Source organism: Mus musculus, chromosome 10 (assembly GCF_000001635.26).
Source record: "Mus musculus strain C57BL/6J chromosome 10, GRCm38.p6 C57BL/6J".
Taxonomy (NCBI): Eukaryota; Metazoa; Chordata; class Mammalia; order Rodentia; family Muridae; genus Mus; species Mus musculus.
The window spans coordinates 127,266,259-127,292,167 of record NC_000076.6 but is presented as its reverse complement, the minus strand read 5'-3'; the positions used below and the strand labels follow the sequence as shown (position 1 = coordinate 127,292,167).

The 25,909-nt window shown below is 53.2% G+C and overlaps 4 protein-coding genes across 24 annotated transcripts in view; 2 read left to right on the top strand and 2 right to left on the bottom strand.

Annotated features, from left to right (window-relative positions):
• Positions 1-1,375, bottom strand: part of Ddit3 (DNA-damage inducible transcript 3) — a 5,499-nt gene extending 4,124 nt beyond the window's left edge. For 2 of the 3 annotated variants that reach the window (NM_007837.4, NM_001290183.1), the window contains exon 1: positions 1,277-1,375. The gene's annotated coding sequence lies outside the window, so the exon portion shown is untranslated. Of the gene's footprint in view, positions 1-1,169 lie in introns of all 3 variants that reach the window. The other variant, XM_006513197.4, reaches the window with a different exon arrangement.
• Positions 1,299-10,212, top strand: Mbd6 (methyl-CpG binding domain protein 6). 16 transcript variants are annotated; one of them, XM_011243266.2, is made up of 14 exons: positions 1,516-1,605; positions 2,217-2,414; positions 4,478-4,541; positions 4,630-4,772; positions 4,998-5,100; positions 5,212-5,374; positions 5,596-6,636; positions 6,812-7,470; positions 7,683-7,833; positions 7,953-8,125; positions 8,226-8,642; positions 8,724-8,776; positions 9,080-9,143; positions 9,261-10,212. In XM_011243266.2, exons 4-14 carry the CDS (start codon positions 4,654-4,656, stop codon positions 9,333-9,335), a joined length of 3,018 nt encoding a protein of 1,005 aa, XP_011241568.1. In that variant the 5' UTR covers positions 1,516-1,605; positions 2,217-2,414; positions 4,478-4,541; positions 4,630-4,653; the 3' UTR covers positions 9,336-10,212. The 16 variants fall into 16 exon arrangements, 11 of the variants coding, with proteins under 11 accessions (XP_030100685.1, XP_011241568.1, XP_011241569.1 ...); XR_871686.3 differs by lacking the exons at positions 1,516-1,605; positions 2,217-2,414 and adding an exon at positions 3,127-3,459 and having other exon boundaries at positions 9,261-9,753; positions 9,859-10,212; XM_030244825.1 differs by lacking the exons at positions 2,217-2,414; positions 4,478-4,541 and adding an exon at positions 1,299-1,392 and having other exon boundaries at positions 1,508-1,605; positions 4,576-4,772.
• On the bottom strand, positions 10,209-25,906 carry Dctn2 (dynactin 2). 4 transcript variants are annotated; one of them, NM_001190454.1, is made up of 16 exons: positions 25,634-25,906; positions 24,686-24,754; positions 21,676-21,684; positions 19,724-19,729; positions 17,358-17,454; positions 17,113-17,174; positions 16,246-16,344; positions 15,624-15,784; positions 15,319-15,466; positions 14,848-14,913; positions 14,643-14,681; positions 14,396-14,473; positions 14,230-14,301; positions 13,946-14,048; positions 13,760-13,851; positions 10,209-10,767 (listed from the first exon to the last, which is right to left on the bottom strand). In NM_001190454.1, the coding sequence occupies exons 1-16, from the start codon at positions 25,667-25,669 to the stop codon at positions 10,681-10,683; spliced, it is 1,224 nt and encodes a 407-aa protein (NP_001177383.1). In that variant the 5' UTR covers positions 25,670-25,906; the 3' UTR covers positions 10,209-10,680. The 4 variants fall into 4 exon arrangements, with proteins under 4 accessions (NP_001177383.1, NP_001177382.1, NP_081427.1 ...); NM_001190453.1 differs by lacking the exon at positions 21,676-21,684; XM_006514055.4 differs by lacking the exon at positions 21,676-21,684 and having other exon boundaries at positions 10,214-10,767; positions 19,724-19,726; positions 25,634-25,718.
• Kif5a (kinesin family member 5A) overlaps positions 25,820-25,909 on the top strand; it is a 40,654-nt gene continuing 40,564 nt past the window's right edge. Inside the window, exon 1 of the mRNA XM_030244919.1 lies at positions 25,820-25,909. The gene's annotated coding sequence lies outside the window, so the exon portion shown is untranslated.

The following is a 25,909-nucleotide window of genomic DNA, read 5'->3' as shown; positions in this document are numbered from 1 at the left end:
GACCGGCTGCTTGAGTTTCCTTTCATCACCCTCTCCTGCTTACTCTAGTCCTGTTCCTAAAGATACCGGCATGGCATGCTTATCTTAACTCTGTTGCTCAGCCTCTCCCTTCTATAAAGCTCTAACACCGGGGCTTGGCTCACAGGCTTGGCTTCTGATGACAACCTCTAGTCACCGCCCTGAACTATTCTGCCCTGCTTTTGTTTTTTTTTTCCCTTTTGCTTTATACTGAAATGTAAGTTTTATTGAGAACAGTTTTATCTTTTGCTCCTAATATACCCTGGGTCCCCAGATACTTGGTACATAGTGGGTGCTTATTAGGCATTTGTTAGGAATGAATGGGGAAAAAGCCCCTCCCCCAAGTTCCCTTATAGAGAATTAAGCCCACTGAGCCTAAAGGCAGAGCGGAGCTGGCTGTCTCTGGGGACTGCAGATGCAATATTGCCCTGAGTGTTTCTCTGCAGGGTTGTCCTCTAGGGAAAACTCCCTTGGTCTTCCAGTGTGTGGGACCTGGCTTTCATCAGCAGAGGAGCCCCAGGCCTGAGGGTGCAGAGACAAACAGTGGGCTGGCCTGACGCAATGGTTACACAGTTTAGTTAGGAGACGGGACTGAGGAAAGAAGCAGAGATCAATCAGCCCTGGGAGAAGCAGAAGACCCTGGAGAGATCCCAAATAATTTCCCATAGTTAAAGAGATCCAGGCTGCTCTCTTGTATGGAAACCTAGAAACCTCTGGGGAAAAGGGAAAAACCCATCTATGCTCCTCCCACCAGCACCCCCACTCGCAAAGATCTGTCAGTCTTCGCGTTCTCTTGAACTTGAGAGTCAGCTACTAACGTGGCCATGTTGGCCCCTTGACTGAGGCGCTTCAGCTTGAAAGAGTTGGGGGGAATGAGGCTGGTGAAGAAAAGGCTGAGACAGCCAGAGTCCCCGACTTTGGGGGTGTGTCCTGCTGCCCCGCCTTTCCTGCGAACTGCCCAGGCCTAAGCTGGCCCGCAGTTCGCACTACAGAGACAAGTTCCCGAAGGCAACCGGAGTCCCTCTGCAGAGTGGGGACCAACTCGAGACAAGGGAACGGGAATGCAATCGCCCAATGCAAGAGAGGGCCTGTAAGCACCATTCCTGAATCAGGGATTCCCGGCCTTCACCCTTCCCAGTCTACAAGCTTACAGTGGAAGGGGTGGGGCTACATCCTCCAGAACAGTTGTCTCCAACTTTATAAAATAGCTATGCTGGCCAGGATGGGAAGGTAAGGGTTAGACGGAGCCAGTACTCGCCTCTCTCCTCAGGTTCCGGCTGTTATTCTGGCTCTGTCGCTGCCACCCGCTCATCTTCAACATGATATAATCGACGTGTTAGGCTCAAGATAACTGACCTCAAGAGCGGAGAGCGAGTATCCTTTATGCTGTCCGGCCCCTCCTGGGGGGGGGGCAGGGTCCAGGAGCCTACCAATCAGAAAGCGGCACGCTGGCACTGGCTCCGCCTCATCCCTTACATCCGCCACTCAGGAGTCTCACGGCCCCACCCCCATCGCGCCCTCTGGCTTGAGAGTCTACGTTGTCTCGGACCCGGAAGTGGCTTTGGGTCACGCGGCTTCGCGGAGGAGGTGAGTGAGTCATGCGCGCGCGCGGAGGAGAGCGCGGCGAGGGAGGGGATGGGGGGGCGGGGATGATGCAATGTTTGGCAACCGGTGTCCGCGCGCGCACGCGCAGGGGACGTCGATGGTGGTGGGAGGTGCGGGAGGGGGGCTATGGGGGAGAGAGGAAAGAGGGCGGAGCGCCAGCTCCCAGTGTCCAACGGCCCCAACGGCTGTCCTTCCTGAACTTGTCTGCCCACCTCCCATCACCTTTAACTTACTCCTCCATGAAAGGCTCCCATTTTCCCTGGCCCCTCCCAGCTAATGGGCACCGGGGCTCTGGAACCTCTTTAAAGTTTCCAATTTGTTCACCTGGATTGACATCTCCTCGAATCTTTTAAGAGCTCTCCTCCTCTTTTAGCCTTCTAATGCGTCCCAAAGACTGAGTTCCTTGATAGTCCACCCGCTTCTCTCAGAGAGGCACCTTTAACGCTTGTTTCTGAATCGTCCATTACGTGCTAGGATTGAAGTTCTTTACAGAGTGTAGATTGCTGCCTCCTCCTCATCCCACCCCTGCTTTGTGTGATGCTCTTACGCCCTTCACTAAGCCCAGTATCCACCCTCTTCCTTCTCCGAGATAGCGAGTCCTGTGACTCCCTGCTGAGGAGCTGGCCTCCTGCCTCTAGCTGTCTGAGTTCACGACCTACAGTAGAGCCTGGGACGTGCATGCACTTGAACGCATGATTGCCCTGGACTGGGTCATCAGAGGAAACACAGATTCTAGTTTAATTTGTCCAAGGATTCTACCTTACTCATTTGTAAATTAAACAACGATAAAGGTAAAAAGCAGCTCTGTGGAGAAAACTTGAGTAAAAGTAAAAACATCTTGCAAAACGTATTTTTTTTTTTTTGTGCCATGAAAACAGAGGCCATGTGGTGGCCTATTACATAGTCTGTCGTAGACTCAAGAGGGGCAAGCCAGAGTTTAAGTAGAAACTGAACCAAGACCGGTTGCTATTGGATGGTGCGACGGTGACAGGTCCTTGGCCAGACTGCTCCTTCGCTCCAGACCTTCATTTCCCCTTCTGTTAGTAGAGGTGGGGGGTGGGTTGGACCAGATGGTCTCTCCTGGCCTAAAGACAGACCAGGTTGTCAGTGACAGGCAGAGGTCATGTGACTTGACAGGCTGAGGTCGTGTTGTGACATGTTGACCTGGAGAGGCGGGTCAAGTCTCTGCACACTACCCGGGAAGCCTTTGGGGCGGGGCAGGGCAAGTCGCGACTTTCATCTTTTAGGGCTGGCCCCTCCCGGACCTGACATTCCTGACTCCCCCAACAGATTGTGGCTTCGGAAGGGGCCCCTCCCGAGGGAGGACTGGGATTGGCCACCAGTGGCCTGGGAAGAGGCCCAGATCCTTCCGCGGAGGGCGGGTGGGGGGGGGCCGCGTGGGGTGTTTGTTCTCTTGGGGATTAATGGGGGGTTGTGGGGGAGGGGTAGGCGCGCTCCCGCATGCGCACTGCGTCCCCTCCTGTTGGCTCGCTGCTGTCCGCTGGGCGGGGGCCCGGCCCCGCCCCTCTCCCGTCCGGGCAGCGGCGGCGGCGGCGGCGGCGGCTGCGGCGGTGGCGGCGGCAGCGACGGCGGCGGCGGTAGCAGCCTGCGCGGTGCCTTCTGGGAACGGAATCCCCAGGGCTGCCCCTGGCCCCTATGGCGCATGCGCGGGAGGCCGCTCGGTGATCCGCGGCGGCGGCGGCGGCGGCGCTTCCTGCTAAGACCGGCCGGGGCCGTACCGGAGGCTCGGGCTCCACCGACCCACCTCCCACCCCCTCCCACTCACCCTCTGGGCCGCGACTGCGCAGGGCGGGGCCAGCCGAACCATGGGCCGCGGTGAGTGCGGGGCCCGGCCCCCCCGCCCCTCCCCCTCCCTTCTCTCTCCTCCCCTTCTGTCCCTACCCTCTGCCCCCTCCGCGTCCTTTCGGCCCCTTTCCCTGGCCCCATCCACAGCCCCGCACCCTCACCTGCCCCCGCCATTTCTCCTCCCAAAGTGCCTGACTTCTGCCTTCCTGACCTCGCTCCCTTCAGTGCTTCGCCCACCCTCCACCCGCCCTCTCCCCAAGTTCCTTCCTACTTCGTGCGCCTGCCTTCCCCTCCTCCCCGAGCTGAAGGAAGCAGTCTGGGTGACAGGGCGCCTTGTTATGAGAGGGAAAGTTTGGAAGCCGTCAGTGTGCGGCGGGAGCGATGGTGAGGTTGGTGAGGGGTACTTGCAGGTCTAAGGGCCGTCCCTACATGTCAGGGAATGCTTCTTGTTGTTAATTGGAAGCCAGTGGGGGATTATGAATCCCCTTTTCGTCGGCTTGAGAGGACCAGGAGTTCTCAGGATCCTGGAGGAAGACAGAGCTCTGGCTCCAGCCTCTTTGGAGGTCCAAATGAATTAGATCCGAGATTGTTGGATGGAGTGGGCATGGGGGGATTTCAGCTGGCACTACCCTGCCAGGCAGTTGGGCAATTGCTTGGTGACCTGTGGGGCAATCTGTACTTTTTATATGATCTTCCTGGGGGAGGGCACAGCAGTGGCCAGACACTGGGAAACTTCCTAGTGGCCTGGCATTATGGGAATTTGCCCACACTCCTAGCTGAAGTCTTCTGTGCCTAGACAAAGGGAACTAGGCCTTCATATGTCAAGAAATTAGGGAATGGTTTTGTGGTCCTTGGGAGTTGAGGTGCTGAACTCCTCTGGTCTCTAGGGACTGGGCTTGGAGGGGACCGTTGTGGACATGGCCAGCAGATCCTGAGGTCCTTACAGGCGCTACGTCATGTTATTTATGGTCCTTTCCTTGAGTGCTCTGGGCTGTGGTGTTTCTTGAGTTGGTAGACTGAGAGGCCCTTCTCTTTCCTTGTATTGCAGGTGTGGGCTAAGCTGGTGGCCCCGGCTTTAGACTGGATCCCACAATGTTTGCAGAGATGTTCAGGTAGCCATGGTGGTATGACAGAACTCTCCCTCAGGTACCCAGCCCGGTGTAAGCGTCCTCGTGCCCACATGGATGTCTGTGTTGTCAGGCACAGGGGAGCTCATCACACACAATGAATGGAGACAATGCGAGCAGTGCAGCAGACAGAGCTGGGGGCCCTGCCGCCACGCCTGTCCCCATCCCCATCGGGTGGCAACGCTGTGTGCGAGAAGGTGCTGTGTACTATATCAGGTATGGCTTTTCAGAGTTTTCGTCCCCTCACCCCTCCTCTCAGAGCTGTGGTTCCTGGCACCTTGTTGCTCTCTGTATCTCTGCGTCTCTGGATCCATTCACTCTTTGTGTCTTCCCATGTCCTTTCCGCCTTGCCCTTCCCAGGAAAGCATTTAACTGTCCTTTAGGAAGTGTCTCCAGATAGGCTGAGATTAACCCCATACTTGTGACCCTGTTCTTTCCCAGCCCAAGTGGCACAGAGCTGTCTTCCTTGGAGCAAACCCGTAGCTACCTCCTCAGCGATGGGACCTGCAAGTGCGGTCTGGAGTGTCCACTTAATGTACCCAAGGTCAGAGCTGTGGGGGTGCCAGAGACTCAATGCATAAGCCAATTACAAACCACCGTGCCTCCCTGAGATCCCACCCCCTCACTGTCCCTGTCCATGCTTCCTACCTTACAGGTTTTCAACTTTGACCCTCTGGCCCCGGTGACCCCGGGTGGGGCTGGGGTGGGGCCTGCATCAGAGGAGGACATGACCAAGCTGTGCAACCACAGGCGGAAAGCTGTTGCCATGGCAACTCTGTACCGCAGCATGGAGACCACCTGCTCACACTCTTCTCCTGGTGAGTTTTCCTGCCACTTTAGAGAAAAATGGGGGAAACCTGGGGCCTGGAAGGTGGATGTGGGGGAGGTGATCTGAGAAGGCAGGCCCAGGGTGGAGTCAGTGGGGGCAGCTTGGTGAGAAAGGACATGGTTGTGACTTGTGGGCACTGGGACTGGAGAAGACAGCATTCGAGGCAGGGATGGACCCACAAGCTGACCCTTGACTTCTCATTTATTGCAGGAGAGGGAGCAAGCCCCCAGATGTTCCACACTGTGTCCCCAGGGCCCCCCTCTGTCCGCCCTCCTTGTCGAGCTCCTCCTACAACTCCACTTAACGGGGGTCCTGGCTCCATTCCCCAAGACCCACCTTCCGTTCCCCAGGCCTTCCCCCCTCTGACAGGCCCTGCAGGGCTCTTCCCACCACCCCGGCTTCCTGATCCAGTTCCCTCTGCAGGCAGCAGCAGCCCTTGTTTCCTCCCAAGAGGCAATGCTCCCTCTCCAGCCCCACCTCCCCCACCTGCTATCAGCCTCAATGCCCCCTCCTACAACTGGGGGGCTTCCCTCCGATCCAACCTGGTGCCCTCTGACCTGGGCTCTCCTCCAGCCCCTCACGCCTCCTCTTCACCACCCTCAGACTCTCCTCTCTTCCACTGTAGCGATGCCTTAACATCTCCTCCCCTGCCCCCAAGCAATAACCCCCCTGGTCCCCCTGGCCCCCCTGGTCCTGCCACTCAGCCACCAGTGTCTTCAGCCACTATGCACCTGCCCTTGGTCCTGGGATCCTTGGGAGGGGCCCCCGCAGTGGAGGGGCCTGGGGCACCCCCATTCCTTGCTAGCAGTCTGCTCTCTGCAGCAGCCAAGGCCCAGCTGCCCCCTCCCAGCACTTTACAGGGCCGAAGGCCCCGTGCCCAGGCACCCTCAGCTGCCCATGCATCACCCCGTCCCTCTCAGCGGCGGCCTCGCCGGCCCCCAACTGTCTTGCGGTTGCTAGAAGGGGGAGGCCCTCAGACCCCTAGACGGACTCGTCCTCGGGCCCCTGCTCCTGTCCCTCAGCCCTTTCCTCTCCCAGAGCCATCCCAGCCTATTCTCCCCTCTGTGCTGTCCCTACTGGGACTCCCCACCCCTGGCCCTTCCCACTCGGATGGAAGCTTTAACCTTTTGGGGTCAGATGCACACCTTCCTCCTCCCCCAGCCCTCTCCTCAGGGAGCCCTCCCCAGCCCAGGCACCCCATTCAGCCCTCTCTGCCTGGGACCACCAGTGGCAGCCTCAGCAGTGTGCCAGGTATGAGTGACAAGGGATTTCTAAGCTCAGCCTTACAGCCATCCAGGGCACAGGGGGCGGGGAGGGGGTAGTTTGGAGAGCACTCTGGTGGGTTGGGGGTTTGTGTTGGAGAGGTTGGGTTCTGTGGGTGCCAGGAAGAGGGCTTTCCAGGAGCTGAGTTTGTTTTCTTTTACAGGTGCCCCTGCCCCACCAGCTGCCTCCAAAGCCCCCGTAGTCCCCAGTCCTGTGCTTCAAAGCCCGTCTGATGGGCTGGGGATGGGGGCAGGCCCAGCCTGCCCTCTGCCTCCCTTGGCTGGTGGGGAGGCTTTCCCTTTCCCCAGCCCTGAGCAGGGCCTGGCTCTCAGTGGAGCTGGCTTCCCGGGGATGCTAGGGGCCTTGCCTCTCCCTCTGAGTCTGGGGCAGCCTCCCCCTTCTCCATTCCTTAGCCACAGTTTATTTGGTGTGCTGGCGGGGGGAGGACAGCCTCCTCCTGAGCCCCTGTTGCCCCCGCCAGGGGGGCCTGGCCCTCCCTCAGCCCCAGGCGAGCCCGAAGGGCCTTCACTCTTGGTGGCTTCTCTGCTTTCACCACCCCCTTCCGACCTCCTCCCGCCTCCTTCTGCACCCCCTAGCAATCTCCTTGCCTCTTTTCTGCCCCTGTTGGCCCTGGGCCCCACAGCTGGGGATGGGGAAGGCTCTGCAGAGGGAGCTGGGGGTCCAAATGGGGAGCCATTTTCAGGTTTGGGAGACCTGCCCCCCCTATTATTTCCCCCACTTTCAGCCCCACCCACCCTCATAGCTTTAAATTCTGCGCTGCTGGCTGCCAGCCTGGATCCCCCTTCGGGGACACCCCCCCAGGTAAGACCCAGGGTATGAGCTGGTGGGGCAGAATAAGAATTAAATCAGGCTGGGCTCTTCTCTGGGGAAGACTCAGTCTTGGCTGGGGTAGGGTGGGTGCAAGAAGGGCGCACCCCTACTTCACCCAAAGTCTTAGTCAAACAATGCATATGGAGGTGCTGCTGTACGCCTGTCCGACACTTCACTACACGCTTAACCATTCTTCGTCTTAGCCCTGTGTCCTGAGTGCCCCCCAACCTGGACCACCTACCTCCAGTGTCACCACGGCAACTACTGACCCGGGGGCCTCCTCTCTGGGCAAGGCCCCCTCCAACTCAGGGAGACCCCAACTTCTTAGCCCTCTGCTGAGTGCCAGCCTGCTGGGTGAGTGGCATGAGACAAGCAGTCCAAACTGGGAAGTTTCCTCTGACCATTGGGTAACCCTGAAGAGAGTATGGGTCTGCTCAGCCTGTGAAGGAGAGGCTCTATGTACCCTTTCTCAGCAGGTGATCTGTCTTCACTGGCCAGCAGCCCTGGAGCCCTCCCCAGCCTGTTGCAGCCTCCTGGCCCTCTTCTTTCCAGCCAGTTAGGGCTGCAGCTCCTCCCTGGGGGGGGAGCGCCTCCCGCCCTGTCAGAGGCTTCTAGTCCCCTAGCCTGCCTGCTACAGAGTCTCCAGGTAAGAGGATGGGTCTCTGTCAGGAAGAAAGTATTTCCTAAGCCTGGGAAGGTTTTCTGAGTACAGAGGACTGTGGTTGAAATAGAGATGTTTTTGCCAGCAGATCCCTCCAGAGCAGCCAGACGCCCCCTGTCTGCCCCCCGAGAGCCCCGCCTCAGCCCTCGAACCGGAGCCTGCCCGGCCTCCCCTCAGTGCCTTAGCCCCACCCCATGCTTCTCCTGACCCCCCAGTCCCCGAGCTGCTCACTGGGAGGGGGTCAGGGAAACGGGGCCGGAGGGGAGGAGGGGGACTTAGGGGCATTAACGGTGAGACCAGGCCAGGCAGAGGCCGAAAGCCGGGCAGCCGCCGAGAGCCTGGCCGGCTAGCACTCAAGTGGGGGACACGTGGTGGCTTCAATGGACAAATGGAACGGTCCCCAAGAAGGACTCACCATTGGCAGCATAATGGGGAGCTAGCGGAAGGGGGTGCTGAGCCCAAGGATCCACCCCTTCCTGGGACCCATTCTGAGGACCTTAAGGTAGGTGTCCTGATGTAAGGTTCAGGTACTGGGCTCGAGTGCGCGTCTCCCTTTCCACACACACTATCCATCTTTCCTCAGGTGCCCCCGGGGATAGTCAGAAAGTCTCGTCGTGGCCGGAGGAGAAAATACAAGTGAGTGTGAGGCCCACCCTGCGCCACCTATTTGTTGGGACTAGAAAAGTGTCCTCAGTGCCATCTGTTTCTGTGGTATTAGGGATCAACCCAGGGCCTGTGCATGTTAGGCCAAGTGTTGTACTACTGAACCATATAGACCCCTGGTCCCAAATAGTGGCTTGCTTTTCAAAAATGGCAGATACTTGAATATGAATAAGGACATTGTGCCTTTACTATCCAAATGTAGAAGTCTCTCACCAGCCTTCTGAAATTCACCTGGTGCTCGGGAGCTGCTCCTGATCATCTGTGCCCTTATTGCAGCCCTGCCCGGAACAGCAGCAGCTCCCGCCAGGACGTGACCTTGGAACCCAGCCCTACAACGCGAGTAAGTGCGGCTTGGAGGTGTGGGGGTTAGAGCCAAGAGTGGAAGGTTAGCGTGGTGGGGAGAAAGACTCCTGTTACCTCAGCTAACTGATCACTTCTTTCGACTTCTCTTATACAGGCAGCTGTCCCTTTGCCTCCCCGGGCCCGCCCTGGACGTCCTGCCAAAAATAAGAGGAGGAAACTGGCCCCATAGCAGCCATACCTGGAGCTGGAATCTGACCCTGACTGGGGAGAGCTGAGTGCTGAGCCTTGGGAGCCCCTGCCAGCCACGTGCACCTGTGGACAGTGGGTGGGGCACTACTCCCCACTCAGAGCACAAATGCAACCCCTCCCCTACAAATCCCATCCTGAGCCATTGCAGGGGTAGGGAAGCTCACCCCTCCCCCCCAAAGCCATGTCACTGAAGAGGCCTGGGGGGTGGTATATGGCCCCTCCCCATCAGGCGCTAAGGGGACACCCCTTCCCCAGGTCTTTTATTTGTTTAAGTTATTTTTGCACAAATGACTCTTTTATATTTAATTCGACTTCATTGCCTCCCTTCTTAAAGCTAGCAGGCTCAGTTTACAAACCTGTGAGCTACTGTTGGCTGCTGCCCTCCTTCCCAGTGAAAGGTACAGAGCAATAAGCATCATGCATCTCCCCGATTCCCACTAGCACCCCTCTGCCTCTGGCTCAGGTTGCTCAAAGCACAGATCCCCTCTTATCCCTGTCCCCAGGACCGAAACACATAGCCTCATTTCAAAGCGTAGCCAGGTTCCCTCTGCTTTCCTCTGGGATATGGAAAGGGGGCCAAGAGGACTTTGGATCTCTCCTCCATACACACTACACTGGCCCTTCTCCCCATCAAGCGCTCAGAGACGGTGTGACGATGCCACTGGGGGTTATGCAGCGTGGTCCAGCCGGAGCGGCCAGCATGACCAGCTGTCCAGGGGCTGCCTCCTGCCTTTTTTTTTGTAAAGACAAGACCCTTGGGAGTTTTCATTCTGTTTTGTACTTGCCCTGTGGGGCCTCCACTGCTTTTCTATGGGAGACACTCTTAATTTAACAGATGAGAATATTTTGAAACTCTGGTTCTGACTCTGTACTCATTTTTTTATTTAGCTCTTCGGTAAGAACAGATTACAGCTGAAATAGTCTCATAATAGTGTGGCTTAGACTGTTAACGTTATGCACGTCTCTCAGTGCTGCCTCTCCGAAATCCAGGAACACAGCAGAGACTCCACGGTACAACAGCATTTAATGGTCAGAGACAGTTGTACAGTGTTAGACTCGGCCAGAGACAGACGTTAGAGGACGGGATCCAGTCCCTCTCCCACAGCAGGCAAAGCACTTACTGGACGGGAACTGCATGTGGCTGGGCCCACAACCTCATCCAATAAGAGCCCCCAGCTCCCACTCTGTTTGTCGGGAGGGTGTGTACCCCACATGCAAGAACCCTTGCCCTTGTCAGGTGGGCTGGGGCTGTGAGTGACCCTGTGGAAGGGTCTGACAAAGTTCAGGGGCAAGGGTCATCCCCGCTCCCCAGCTCCCAGTGATGCTCACTTTCCCAGCCTCTTCATCCGAGCATCAATGCTGGCAAAGTTCCCCTCAACTGTGGCCAAGTTTTCACGCATCGTTGTCTGCACCTATAAAGGGGCAAGAACAGTCTATCAGAGTCTATCCGAGATGAGGAACACCCAGAAGAAACTCTCTCTCTTTTTTCGAGACTTTATCTGTGTAGCCCTGGCTGTCCTGGAACTCTGTAGACCAGGCTGGCCTCGAACTCAGAAATCTGCCTGCCTCTGCCTCCCAAGTGCTGGGGTTAAAGGCGTGTACCACTACTGCCCGGCGAAGAATCTCTCTTTTAGAAAAAGAGAAACAGATAGACTAAGATCTATCTAAGTTGCTAGAGTGCTTGCCTAGCAAGCATAAAGCCCTGGTGCAATCCCCAGCTGCACATAAACCCCATGCACTCCAGGTAGAGTGGCCGGCCCTTTAATCCCAGCATTGGAAGGCAGAGGCAGATGGAGCCATCTCTGTGAATCTGAGTCCAGTTTGGATCAGATTCAGTTTGCAACCAGTGTTTACACAAACACACCTAGGCCATAGGGTCTGGAGGGGTGTCTCAGAGGTTAAGAGCACTGGCTGTTCTTCCAGAGGGTCCAGGTTCAATTCCCAGCACCCACGTGGGATACATGAGAATTGTTTTTAAAACAGAAACACAGCTTTGGGTCTCTGGTTTTGAGAGGGGTGGGTGGGTGAGTGGGCGGATAGGTAAAGAAGTGTTTGTAGCAGCAGTTTTCAAGCAACCCTCTGAGTGCTGTGGACTTAGGTCAGGGTCTACATGACTCATACTCTGACCCTCTCCACCTTCAGAGCTGTTCACTTACTTTACCCTGACTATACCCCACCCCACCCCACCCCACCTTCAGAGCTGTTCACTTATTTTATGGAAGGACAGACAGCAAAGAAGACTTCGATGAGATTAAGTCTTCATGGGTTCAGATTTTTAGAAAGCTAGGAGAAAAATATACCAAATACTTCTTTTTTTTTCCCCCAAAGACGTGGTTTCTTGCCCTGGCTGGCCTGGAACTCACTGTAGACCAAGCTAAGCTGGCTTTAAACTCAGAGAGGCCCCCTTCCTCTGTCTCCTAAGTGCTAGGATTAAAGGTGTGTGCTACATCACATCTGGCTTTTTCTTCTCTCCATTTATTATGAGACTAGGTCTCATCATGTAACCATGACTGGCCTGGAACTCACTATAATTACCTAGTTTGGCCTCAAACTCAAGAAATCCCCGTCTCTGCCTCTGCAGTGTTAGGGTTAAAGGTGTGCACCCCCGCACTTTTCTTTGCTGGTTTGTAGTTCTCCTGACAGCACTAAGAATAGTTCATCCGGAAGAAGAAAAAAAAAGAGAAAAAAAAAAAAAAAAGAATAGTTCATCCAATAGAAACTGAGTATATAGCTATGTATTGAGCATTGCCATAGTAACAAATAAAACAGGCTAGCTGCTGAAGAGAGTTGAGCAGTTAAGAACACTGTCTGCTTTTCCAGAAGATCCAGGTTCAGACCTTAGCACCACATGTTGGCTCACAACCATCTGTAACTTCAGTTCTCTGGCAACTGATGCCCCCTTCTGGCCTCCACAAGCACCAGGCACATATGTGATGCACCTGTGTGTATGGAGGAAAAACACTCCAAATCTTTTTTTTTTTTTTTTTGGTGTTTCGAGACAGGGTTTCTCTGTGTAGCCCTGGCTGTCCTGGAACTCACTCTGTAGACCAGGCTGGCCTCGAACTCAGAAATCTGCCTGCCTCTGCCTCCCAAGTGCTGGGATTAAAGGCGTGCACCACCACGCCCGGCAAATCAAATCTTTGAAAATGTAAAGGAGAAGAAGGAAGAGGAGGAGGACAGGGGACGGGGTGGGGAGATGATTCGGGGTTTACTTGGCAAACATCAGGACCAAAATGTAGATTCCCCTAGCACCTATGTAGAAATGTGAGCAAAGTCTGGAGAGGTGGTTCAGGGGTGTAAGAGCACTGGCAGCTCTTCCAAAGGACCCAGGTTCAATTCCCAGCACCCACGTGACAGCTCTCAGCTGTCTATACCTCCAGCCCTATGGATTCTGACACTCTCTTCTGGCTACTGTGGGCACTTGACACATGTATGGTGCAGAGACATGCAGGCAGACAAAACACCTACCTATACACATAAAAATAAATAGAAGAGCGGGCTTAATGGTACTTGTCTGTAACTCCAATGCTCCCGTGTATATGTGTGTGATGTGTGTGTGTGTGTGTGTGTGTGCGCGCGCGCGTGCAAGGGGATCTAGAATACTTTACAATGAGTTCCTGAAATTTCTGTAAGAGACCATGTCTCAAAAAGAAGGGCTCAAGAAATATCTCAAGGGTTCAGAGCATATACCACTCTTGGAGAAGACTCAAGCTCAGTTTCCAGCTAACAACTGCCTAAAGTCAAGCTCCAATAGTATCTGATGCTTCTGATATTCACAAACACACATTCACAAGCGCACATACACACACACACGAACACACTCCTACTCACACACTCTCTTATACACACACTCACACTAAAATATTTTAATAAGAAAGTAGAGACAAGACATGCTCAGGCCTAATCCCAGCCTAAAGCAGCAGGGTTTGTTTTGTTGTGTGTCTGAGCTCCACTTGAGCTACATGAATACCAGGTCAATTAGGCATATATAGCAAGGCCTGTTTCGGGGTGGGGGGGTTGGGGGTGGGGGGAAGGGGATTCAAGCATGGTAGCACATTCCTGTAATCCCAGCACTCCAGAGGGAGGAGAAGGATGGCCACAAATGTGAGCCAGCCTGGTCTACAAAACAAGCTTCAGGGTCAGTCCAACACACTGTGATTCTACCCAACACTCCCAGTTTCTCCCAAAAGCAAGCAAGCAAGCAAGCAAGCAAGCAAGCAAGCAAACAAAAAAGCCACAGTTAGAAAGAGGTTAACCAGGCTGGGCACAAAGGTCCTACAACTATGAAAACAGAATTGACATTCAAAGCCCTAAGACAAAACCCTCTGAGGTAGGGCTGGAGAACCTCAGGTGCCCTGCCCTGCCCTGGCAAAAAGTGGCAACAAAATAAAAAGACCCCCACACCTGGGTCAGGAGAGCAGTATTATCCTTAAGGGAACTGGCCATCATCTGCTGGGTGGTATCCAAGTGTGTCAGGAGCTGACCAAACTGCATAGCTGCAGAAGTGAAGAGAGCATGGCTAAGAACAGAATCCATGATGAGAGGGGACCACAGGCCCTCCCTCAGCCCAGGGCTCTGCCTGCCGCACACCTTGCTCATGCAGCTGCTTGATGGTGACAAGTCGCTGTACCAGTTCAGGGAGGGTGGAGGCGACTGGGCTCCAGCGCTGGATGGTCTCATAGAGCTGGTGCACCTGGTAAAGTGGGCAGGGCCGAGGGGATGCTAACACCACAGCTGGCAGAGGGAAGGCGCTCCCTTCACTCTCAGCTGGTTAAGACCCAAGGCTGCAAAGCCCCTACATTTGGATGTTACCACTCAGGGGAGGAGCCTGGGGGAGCACGGCAGGTACAGAGATGGAGAAGACAGCTCCTGACCTTGTTCTGAGTGTCTGCGTCCTCCACGGATGCCTTGTGCTTAGCAATCTCATTCACCTTTCCCAGGACACTCTGAAAGCACAGGGGTTAAGGGTGACAGGGCTCCCAGACCTGGGCTTCTAAAGTCCCAAGCTACTTGGAATCCAACTAGCTTTCTACTTAATACCTGAAGCCGAGCCTCTACTTGGTCCAGAACTGCAAGGTCCAGGGCACTCACTTTGGCTTGCAACAGTTCTACCGTTTCCTAGTCAAGGAAGGGTTTGGACAAGTGTCACCAGGAGAAGAATCAAATTATAAAAAAGGTCTGCAACATTTCACTGGAATTAATCTAGGGCTATAAACCCACTCATTATCATAATTAAGACATTCCCATTGACCCCTGTAATCCACATGCCAGCTCCTTCCAGACTCACCATAAGGCAGGCTCCCTGTAGACCTGCAGAAAGGGGATTCTGGTGGGAAATGGAGGGAAGAAGTCAGGAGTCTTCATACAGCCATAGGATGACTCCTGGTTCTAGCTGTAACCCCCTAGCTTCCAGATTGTGGGAACACTGTGAACTACGGGATCATTACTCAGGGCTCTGAGTACTGTAGACTTAGTACAGGAGAGCACCTGACCTGAGCATCCTGGTCACATCGGACAGTGGCCTCCAGCTCTGTCAGACGCTTCTCGAGTTCTGCAACCTATGGGGGAGGAGGAGGGGCAAGAGGAGGAGGCGATTCTTTGTCACCCTCCAACCCCTGCAAGGGCTCCCTTCTTGGACCACATCCCTAGCTACAATCTTAAACTTAAGTTTAAAGTAGATGGACAGCTTGGGAGGTACAGAGGCAGGAGGATCTGGAGTTCAGAGCCAGCCTAAGCCACATCCTTGAGTTTAAAGCTAGTGTTGAGACCCTACCTCAAAAACCAGAAATGCAAGGAAATACAGCGAGTAAGACTTCAGGAGGAGTCCGAAGCTCTCCCAGGACTCAAAAGCTTTCCCTCCTAGGCCTGGCCCTGCAAAGGCCACTCGCACCTCCCTCCCTGGCTCCCAGCCTACACTACCTGACTTTTCCCTAGCTCCCAACCTATGCTACACTCATACTTACTTTGGCAGCTTGAGAGAACTTGTCCTGCTCAGGCCGTGAGTGGAGTTCATAGGTGACCAGGCTGCTGTCTGGGGGGGCCCCAGCTGTAGCCTTACCCCCTGAACTGCCTTTGCTGCTCTTAGTTGCTTCCAGCTGCAGCAGTAAGCGCCTGGGGCACAAGAACAAGTGATAATATCCAGACCCAAAAGATGAGGGCTATTTGAATCTTCTGCCTCATAATTCTCATTAGAGAATGGCTAACCATCTCCCTCCTGTCCTGCACAGTCCCACTCAGCAGTGGCTCTGCCGCGGCTGAGGGCACTCACTTAGCTAGGGCTCCGTCTGGGTCGGCAAGGTTGATTGCAGCATCTGGTCCCAGAAGCTTCTCCAGGTGGGAAGCCACCAGCTGCTGCTTCAGGGCAGCCAGCTGCTTAGCCAGCACCACAGGGGTGAGCTTCTCCTCGGTGGCTGACTCCTTCACTGTCGTCTGATGGAGGAGTCCGTAAGACAGGATGGAAGTGAGAAAAAAAAAAGCAACCTCGGAGAAAGCCATGGCCAGGCTGTTTTATTTACTTTATGTATCTGCATGTATGCAGTGTGTATACCACATGCATGAAGTGTGTGTACCACATGCATGCAATGTGTGTGCCACATGCATGCAGTGTGTATATCACATGCATGCAGTGGCCATAGGGGCCTGAAGGGGGTATCAGATCCCATGGGACTAGAGTTACAGATGGTTGGGAGGCCCTAAATGGGTGATGATAATAGAACCTGGATCCTCCAAAGGGGCAGCCAGTGCTCTTAATCTTTCCAGTCACCACTGCCACGTGCCCAGGATAGATTTTAGAACAGCACTGAATTTAACAGTGTTAAATATAGATTTGTATTCCCCAGCTCTGGAAACCTCACAGCCCAGGCACTCAGAAGCCAGGGTATGGACGTTACCTTGATCTTCTCCACCTCAGTTGTCAGCTCTTGGACTTCATGCAGTAGTCGTTGGTACTTCTGCTGCGGTGTCTCCTTCACTCCCAGACCCTCTCCAAGCTAGAGACAAGGAGGAAGTTGATGTTACCTGTCCCATTAGAGGGAGCCCTCGGAGTTAATCCAAACCTTGGACCTAAGTCATAAGGTATCCCTCTACCACCTGGATCCTCACTACCCTCTTACAGAAGAGAGGGAGACAACAGAGATCTGGAGACTCCAGAACTGTAGCAGGGAGCACAACACTCTCAAATGTATTTTGCGTGGATGACACTCAGACAAACTCAGACTAAGACTACATCCCTCAGGCTCAGCAGCTAAGGGCACTGGCTGCCCTCAGAGACCTTCAGTCCCAGCAGCCATAAGGTGAATTACAACCATCTGTAACCTTATTTCTACAGAATCCAATGCTCTCTTCTGGTCTCTCCAAACATCAGGCACACACATGGTACATTCATGCAGGTAAATACTCATTTGCACAATATAAAAATAAATAAATCTTAAAGAAACAAAACAAAAACCAAAGCCAGGTATGGTGGTACAAGACTTTAATCCCAGCACTTGGAAGGCAGAGGCAGATGATTCTCTGAGTTTAAGGCCAGCTTGGTCTACAGAGCAAGTTCCAGGACAGCCAGGGCTACACAGAGAAACCCTGTCTTGAAACAACAACAAAAACACAACAAAATAATAATAATCCCCAAGGCAAAAAACAAAGACAAAAAAATAAGAGAGAGAGAAATTTAAAATAAAGAAACAAAGCCCCAAACTTAACACTGCTCACTCCCCTGCAGGCCTGCTCTAGGCTCACCCCACGGTCATCACACAACAAACCATTTCATAGTCTCCAGACTCATATCCTGTCCTCTTGGTCTTTCCAATGCGATCTGAGAAATCTGTCAAGAGAAGAAGACTACTGAATGAGCTGGTCTAGGCCCAGTTCAGCCCCAGACCAAGGTGACTGTGAGGGCTGGTCCCAGAAGGCTCCACAAGGGATCGGATCCGCAGGGCTCAGGCAGCTTGTTCGCTCTCTAGGACCACGCCCGCATCCCCTCCCCAAGCCTCCAGCCCAGGCTCACCAAGCCCCTTTGTTCCCACTCTCTTGTCCTTGAACTTGTCGTAGGCAGCGTTGGGGTTGACAATGATGTGTTCCACGCTTGTGCTGCTCAGTTCCTCCTGAGGGGACAGGGACCTTAGCATTTCTTCTATCCCACAAAGCCCCCAAACTACTAAGCCACTGCACTCTATTTTTCCAAGGAGAAAGAAGGGGGGCTCCATTCCAAGCCTCCCACCCAGGCTCAGCCTGGGAAAGAGAAGCCTCCTGGTAAAGCTGGAGCCTTGGTAGTATAAGTATTAACACCCTGATTTAGCTAGGGACAGAGGCAGTGTAGCCTCCCCCACCCACTCTGTACATAAGCCTCCCTCCCTCAGCCTCTCCCAGTTATCTGGCATACACCATGCACTCAGGGCAAGAAACAAACTTGACCTCTCCTAACCTCCCCCTCCCAAAAGTAAATCTTCTTCCCTGGCTAAACAAGTCCATAGAGCTGACTCTTCGCCCATGCTGGACGGGGAGGAGGAGGCAAGGGCAATATTCTCAATGTAAAATGGCAGGTTTAATCTGTACAAGGTAAGATACCAACTCATAGATAGAAGAGGACTATTGGCAGAGTGTGTGCTTAGAAGCCTGGTTTCTGGGCTACTGTGGGGCCAGACAGCTCGGGATATGGAGGAGCAGCGACAGCTCAGCGGGTTACTATTAAAGGGACACCTTACAAGTATCCCAGGAGCACCTTAGGCAAGGGCTGGACATAGCCCCCAGCACTGAGAAGCGTGGCATGTGCCCCTGCTACTAGACCACTCTGTTGCACCCAAACAATCAAGTCAGGCACATGCAGAGAGGGAACACTGTACCCTAGACCTGAGGGTGACACTCCTTACACATCAACAACTACATCTTCCAACCAGGGAAGGTCACTACAGTGCTGAAGGAAGGGAGGTGCCTAGGAGTGCTGTTTTGTTAGGGGTTGACATCTCCCTGAATCTAGGAAATGAAGCTCAATCGGGTTGTTGCACATTAGAGTCTCTTAGAAAAGCCTGCCTGCCTGCCTTCCTTCCTCCCTCCCTCCCTGCCTTCCTTCCTCCCTCCCTCCCTGCCTTCCGTCCTCCCTCCATCCCTTCCTTCCTGGAGAAGAAAAAGAACAGGCCTGGGCCCATCTCTTAGGTGTGAGCTTAGGTGCTCTCTCTGCCTGTGTGTGGGTGTGTGGGGAGCAGGGAGGAGAACCAGGACAGGAGAGAGAGCACTGGCTGCAAGGAGGGTCCATCCTCCCCTCTCCAGAGTCACAGGGGGAACGTGGCGGGCATGGGCGGCAGCCTCGGGCTGAGGACAAGAGAGAAGGCGAGGACAAAGCAGCAGCTTCCCTCCCTTCAGGCAGCTGTTAGGCAGAGGGACAAGACAAGGGCCCAGTGGAGAGAAGAGACATCGGAGTCCCCCTCACCCCTTCCCCTCAGAAGTCCCCACTTGCCAAGTAGCCCTGTGGTTTCTGGTCTCTAAACTGCCTAAGGATAGCAGCTCAAGACAGGCAAGCATAGCTGTGCTGCTGGCTCCCGGAAACATGGTTTCTCTCCATAAAAGCCAACAAGGCAGAGGCCCCTTTTCAGACAAGCATGGTGGCACAGGTGTGTAATCCCAGCACCCAGGAAGACGCTCACACTGTAATCCCAGCGTTTGGGAGGCTGAAGCAGAAGGATAGCTGCAAGTCTGCAGCCAGCCTGGTCTTCACTCTGAGTTCCAGGTCAGCTAGGATCCCAAGACTCTACTCAAAAACAAAACCAAAAAAACTAACTTCTTAAAAAGATGGCCAGACAGCAGCAGAAGACACTTTTAATCCCAGCACCAAGCAGGCTGGGTCACTTTGAGTTCCAGGTCGAGCTAGTCTATAGAGTGAGATCCCATCTTAAAAGAAGAAAAGAAGCGGATGAGAGGCTGGTGCTGTCACTTGGTGCTGGAGGACTGACCTTGCAGGCTTCAGCCCCTGCGCTAGACCTCTGCTACCACCAACACACAAATGAAAAAAGAAAAGGAAAGGAAAAGGCACGGGGCACAACCTGAAGAGAAAGTGCTCTGTGAGGGACAGAGGGACAGCCTGCGTCTGATGGCTTCCTTAAGTAGGGAGAGCTGGGAACAACAAGGGCCAGCACCGAGGAGAGGCTCAGTGGGTCTCAGCAGTTGCTGTAGAAAGCAAGGCCTGGGCCAGGAGGGCCACACATGCTGGCCTTCAGCATCTCAGACCTGCCATGCCACTACAGTGTCTTGTGAGACAGGAATGGGTGCTGAGTGTGGGACTGACTAGGAGGCCAAAGGTTTAGTAGAGATGAAAGGATAGAACCCCTGCCCACCACAGCACACCCCGTTACAAAGCAGACGCAAGGTTGGACTTCTTACCAGCTCCTTGTGGTTTCCCCAGAGGTGAGAAAATCAAGAGTTAAAAAGGAAAGGGCGTGGGGGAGAGGGATGAGGGAGGGAAAAAAAAGACAAAATTGTTATTAGCAAATTGTCACATGCACTACATGAGTCTTCAAACACTGCACCACAGAGCCCCAGGGGAACCTATCAAAATTTGGGGGCCAAGATTTCTAGCTGAGGTCAGAATGTGCCCCACGAGAAGGAGACCTGGAGACCCTTTCCTCTCTGGTGCTGAGGATGTGTGGAGCTTTGCCATTGAGCAGCAGCCATCGGAGAGTGAGTGCTGGACACGAGGAGTTAGCTGCTGCAAGCTGGGGCAGAACGGGAAGTGCAGAAGAGAAGGCTCAGGTGAGGGGAAGCTATAGAAATGGCAGGATGTGACACAAAGAAGGTGGAGATTCTGGGGACCTGACACTGACTGAGCGCCCACAGTTCTCAAGGGAGGCTCTCCCTTAGCAGTTCACGTGGCTAATGTCTAGATCTTACTTCCAAGCCAGCCTGGTGGGCTCCAACTGTGTGCCCTGCCTCTCTAGCTCTGTTGATGGATGGGTGGAAAGGTGGAGGGCTGGTTGACATCGTATGTGAGAAAACCCATGTGAGGGACAAACATGCACTTCCTCCCTAACAGGTCACCCAGCCCAGTTGCAGCTCCTTTTATTTTGGCCTCTTTTGCCCACGTTCAGTGACTCCATGGTCCTACGATGTCCCTGTACACAAGTGGGCATAAGCACCCACTGGAACACACATGCAGAGCCACAAGAGAAACAGAGGTACTGTACTTGTTTCTAACTTGCTCTCACCCACAAGAGAAACAGAGGTACTGTACTTGTTTCTAACTTGCTCTCACCAAGCTAAAAGCAGCCTGGGAAAAAAATCAAGAAGGGGGAGACCATGGACTGTAAGTGAAGTTCAAACCAAGAGGGAAGAGGCAAAAAACAAAGCAATCCAGCAAAAACCCACAACAGGCATGAGCAGTGGTGTGTGCTGTATATACCAAGCTTATCTGCATGGGGGTTGGGAGAGGATGAGGTTCACGGCATAATTCCTAAAATATGTACTAGAAACAGTTATCGTAGAAATTTGATATACAACAGAAAATTAGAAAAGTCAAAGTGCTCTGATCTTGGGTCCAGCTCACCTGGACCCTGGCTCCCACTCCTCTCATTCATGGTTGTTTGGCCAAGTGGCCTTGCCTCAGAGAACTAGACCTAAGGCTCTAAATCAGACAGGGACGGAGGCCACTCTGCTGAGGCTGTTCAGGCTCTATGCAATACTTCAGCCAGGGGGACTTCCGAACCATGGTGACAAGGAACATGGAGAGAGCTGTAGAATAAAACTGTCCAGGACGGACCAGCATAATGCTGATAGCCCATCATTTCTAAACGAGGAATACAGAAACAGAAAAACTCGGGAAACACAGGTAACCCAAATTATTATCCTAAAATCACACATAGTACCTTCTCTCATCCTGCTTCTCAACAAAGGCTTAGCATCGGAGAATATCAAAAGGGCCTTTCTCGCCCAATAATCGACAAACAAGGAAGAAGTGGGAGCAAGGGTCTGGCTTTCCCCTTTGCTCTCCACCCTCGTCAACGATGGCTGAAGGCCAGGTCATAAAAATTTCTTCTTGCAACTTCTTCCAAATCTATACCCTATGTTTAAAGGCCTCCATGTTTTGACTCCCTCCTTCCTTCCAGTTTTATTCTGCAGATCTCATAAGGTGAAGAGACAATGATTCACAATGATTCGTGCATCACAGTTGTGCTTCTAAACTTTGATTAATGATCTTTAAACATAAGGCCAGCAAGACCCAAACAGGGACTCCTTGGAATTTGAAACAAAACAATTAGCTACAACAATTGCAAAGAGGCAGAGCACTGCATGCAAGATGGCAATGAACAAGCATGCAGAGAAGCATTGAATGGCCTTACTTGTGCAAACTAGTGTCCAGGCAGGGTGGTGAGGAGGGAGGATGGGGGAAGCGTTAGGAAAAACTCCAGTAAGTAAACTGCAGCAACAGTCAATGAACAGTCAGCCCCCTCTGTGACTCCAAACTGTGAGAGCAAACCTCAGACACAAGGCTAATTTTGGGCAGGGGTAGGGCATGCCTCAGTTGTGGGGAGAGGGCACCAAGTAGACTCAGAAATCTTCCTTCTCCATGGCCTCGGAGTGGCTATATCATACAGGGTGGGAGAAGCTGAGTCCTGTTCTTCTGAGGCGTCCTTAATTTTCTCTGGTTAAGCCATGAGCAGAGTGCTTTCAGGACCCAAGGCAGGCTGTGGGCCCCGAGAGGGCATTCAGTTTGGGAGGTGGCTTTCCAAAGAGGCCACTCTGAGAAGCCATTGTCTCAGACAGCCAGGGCGTGGCTGAGATGCAGATCTTCCCATACAGTGAAGGGAAGGGCTGCCAGCCTCTGTTATTTTCCAGCCCATTCCTGTTGTAAAATACTTTACTTCCAGCTAAAATTGTTTTAAAGAAATAGAAGAAAAATTGGGATCATTTGAAAACAAACAAACCAAACCTACTTCTTTCCTGCCCCAGCCTTCCCATTATGGACATCATAGTACTTTAATGTCTAAGTTAAACTAGCAATTAAGGTCTAAAGAATATTTTTTACTTCCACAGTGACTTAATTTTTTTATTTTCTTGGCAGTAGAGAAATCAAAGGAAGATTAAAGACACTGAAGGGCCACTGGGCCATTCTACTTGATATTCCTTTAGAGTAACACCTGGAAATTAGGTGTGGTGGCAAATGTCTTAAGTCCTAGCACTTGGCCAGCCTGTGCTACATAAAACTACATAGGTAGTTCTAGGCCAGACAGGGCAATACAAGTGAGAGCCTGTTTCAAAAATAAAATAAAAAATAAACATTTGCAGACCCTTAAAATTATTTACAATTTGGCCATATTGGTTGTCCCCAGGGAACAGAACTGAGGGGCAGTACAAGTGGGGACTTTTTCACTACACAGCCTTAAACAGATTTTTCCCCCCACAAATATTTATGACTTAATTTGAAAACAAATAAAATTAAAGTTGAAAACAATTTAGAGGTTCCTGCAGTGACTGGTCCAGCCGCAGATGAGACACGGACAGGCTCCCAGCCAGCATCCAGGCCTCAGAGCCACAGTGCCTCTGGGTTGGCGATGCTCCTCAGGCTGCACATTTACGTCAGCATTATGGGCAGCAGCAGAGCCGTTATGTGCAGCTGACTTCCCGAACACGGCCTTCCTAAGGCCCATAGGGACATGGAGGAGCCAGAGACATTAGCTGACATCAGGAAGTAACTTAGCTCTCAGGGCTTCTGATGCGCTGAGGGTCTGTCTCCACACACGCTCCTCTCTGACAAGCTGGCTGAGACACGACGATGGGAGGAGCTGCAGTCACGGTATCCACTGTCTGTCTACATCACAGTGACCAGCCAACAGTCTTATCCTCTCTCTGCAAGCTTGGTATTTTACAGGCTGAGGTTCTGAGGCATCCCTGAGCTAACTCCTCATCTCCTGCTCTGAGGACAGAGTTAACTGAGACACCTCTTGGAGTGACAGTGTCACACTCAGACACCATCTGCATTATCCCCAGGTAATAAGCTTTGTGGGAAGAGGGATCGGCAGACTGACATGCCAGCAGATACAGAAGCCACCAGGAGCACACTGTGGAGGGAAGGGACAGGAAGTTATTCCCACTGTGTAGGAAGCACTTCCACACGGGAGAACAAGATAAGGAATAAGTGAGCACGCCAAGCCATGCCAGTGTAAGGCAGCTGCCAACATTCCTCACAACTAACCAGCCCCACAGACACGGCCACAGGACTGACAGACACACACACTGGGCCTGCTGACAAGGTCCCCATGACTTTGGCCACGCCTCCACTGAGATCTCCTAGCATCAGTGAGAGCCCAGCCTAGCTCAGCCCAGTTTGCTGTGGAGCTAATAAAACACAATCTATAGAGGCCATCGCTGGACCTCTGTACCCCCAGGACTGTACTGACTGCTGTTCATTCACCCTGGGCTTTCTCTTATGTTACCTATACGTATGCTAACTCCTATACTTCCTGTACACAGTCTAACAGTCATGTAAAAGGGCTCCTTTAGGGCATCTCTTCCTCTGCAATAAATTCCTGGTTAAAGTGTGTGCCCCGCCCCCGACTCCTTAGAGCACACAGAGCAGGCTTAATATATTACTATCGTCTTTTCTCGGCTGATTACAGTATTTATGTTATTCCCCAAAATGATCTTGGTCTGACCACGCGTGTGGTTTTCTGACATTTCCAAGTCATTTGCTTCCACCTTCCCTAATGGCTGCTACAGTTCAAATTCAAGTTCTTGCTAAATACTAATGAGAACTTAATTTAATGAGTGAAATATCTTATAAAATAAAAAAGGTCGGACTGGAGAGATGGCTCAGCAGTTAAGAGCATCTGGCTGCTCTTTCAGAGGTCCTGAGTTTAATTCCCAGCAACCACATGGTGGCTCACAACCATCTGAAATAGAATCTGATGCTCTCTTCTAGTGTGTCTGAAGACAGCTACAGTGTACTCATATAAACAAAATAAATCTTTAAAAAAAAATGTCTACTCCAACCTTAAACGATTTACTATGTTCAAGCTTTATAATTCAATGCACAGATTAGACCCTGGGGCCTAACTAATCACTAGTCCAGAATGTAACTGCTTTGAGATATCTCAATTGTATTTAATAAGACTTGGGTTTTACAGGTCTTGTTAGTTGTAATCTCACTGGCTCGACTCTCCTTTCTGGCATTGTTCATTGGTGGCTGCCAGCTGCTGGGCAAGGCCTTTGAAAGCCCTGAGACCTCCACACCACCCAGGCTGGGGTTGGCATACCCACTTATTGTTGTGGCTTGCCAGAGAAGGAAAAGGACCTGCATCTGGGGAGAAAGGTCAGAGTCCAGAGGGATCCTGAGGTAGCACACAGTCTTACCGCATCAAACTCTGCTTGATCATCCTCAGGTAGGTCGCTGGTTTCATAAACGTCTGGCTCATTCCTGGCCTGCAGGGAGAAGCGGTGACCACCCAGACTCATTACCCAGCATTCATCCCTTATCCCATTTCCTTTGAACAAGGCATTGCAAAACCTGACTGTCATTCAAGGATTCCGCCCTCCACCTCCCCTGTCAACTCTATGTCCGTTTCATCCAGTGGGATGACCACAGGTACAAACTGGGATCTGGGATAAAACGTCCATAGTGAAAGAAAGATGCTACCCTGAACATGGCTGAGAGGCCAGTCCTTGGTAATTATCTTGTCCTAATCTGGTGAGGGTTTCTTGAGTTAGGCCCTGCACATCACTGTACAAGGGTTGAGAGTGACTCAGGACCTTAGTTCTCAAGGTCCGGTGTGCCAACCCCCCGCCCCCAACCCTGAGAATGCAGAGAGGACAGCATCAACGGAGGGTACATGCCGGCTTGTGCATGAGGAGCAAGCACACAGGTGCTCGCAATGCACAGAGCTCCCCACTGGCACAAGGTTTCTGCAACAGTAACCTCTTCCCTGGCAAGATGAAGGCCACCAAGTGGCCTGGTGAGTTCGGCTGGAGTCAGGGTGCGGGGGCGGGCAATCGGGAAATTTGGGGCGACAAGGGCACTGTTGACATGGACGGTACAGACATTCGGGCTCAAGTGGTAAGCGCCCGGAGGCGATTTCTGGGCGGAGAAACCGGCTACTGCCAGAAAAAGGGCCCGACGCGGTCCAACGGCCCGGCCCAGTCGGGTCTGGAGTCCAGAAGGTGCTGCGGCCGTCGAAGGGCGAGCGGCGGGGACCCTTGGGGCTAGGGGGCTGCCAGCGGGAGGGGTCGCGGGCTGGCTTCTGTTGGGGGTCCTCGGGAGGTCGGGGGCGCGGTCTGGGGAGCCGGGCCCGGCCCTGTACTCACAATGCCGGGGAGATCGGCGTATTTAGGGTCCGCCATGGCGGCGGCGAGGCGGGGCTGGGGGACCGAGGCCTCGGAGGAGCCGGGGCTGGTGACCGAGTGGGGGAGAGGCTGGGTCCGGGTCCCCAGCAAAGGCGACGATAAGGGGAGCGGCGGAGGAGCAGGAAGTCTCGCGACAGGAGCAGGCCGGCAGGAGGCGGGGGACAGCAAAAGTCGCGAGGACAGCCGGCTACCACACCCCTGGACAGGCTGGGATTGGTGAGAGCGACAGGGAATGAG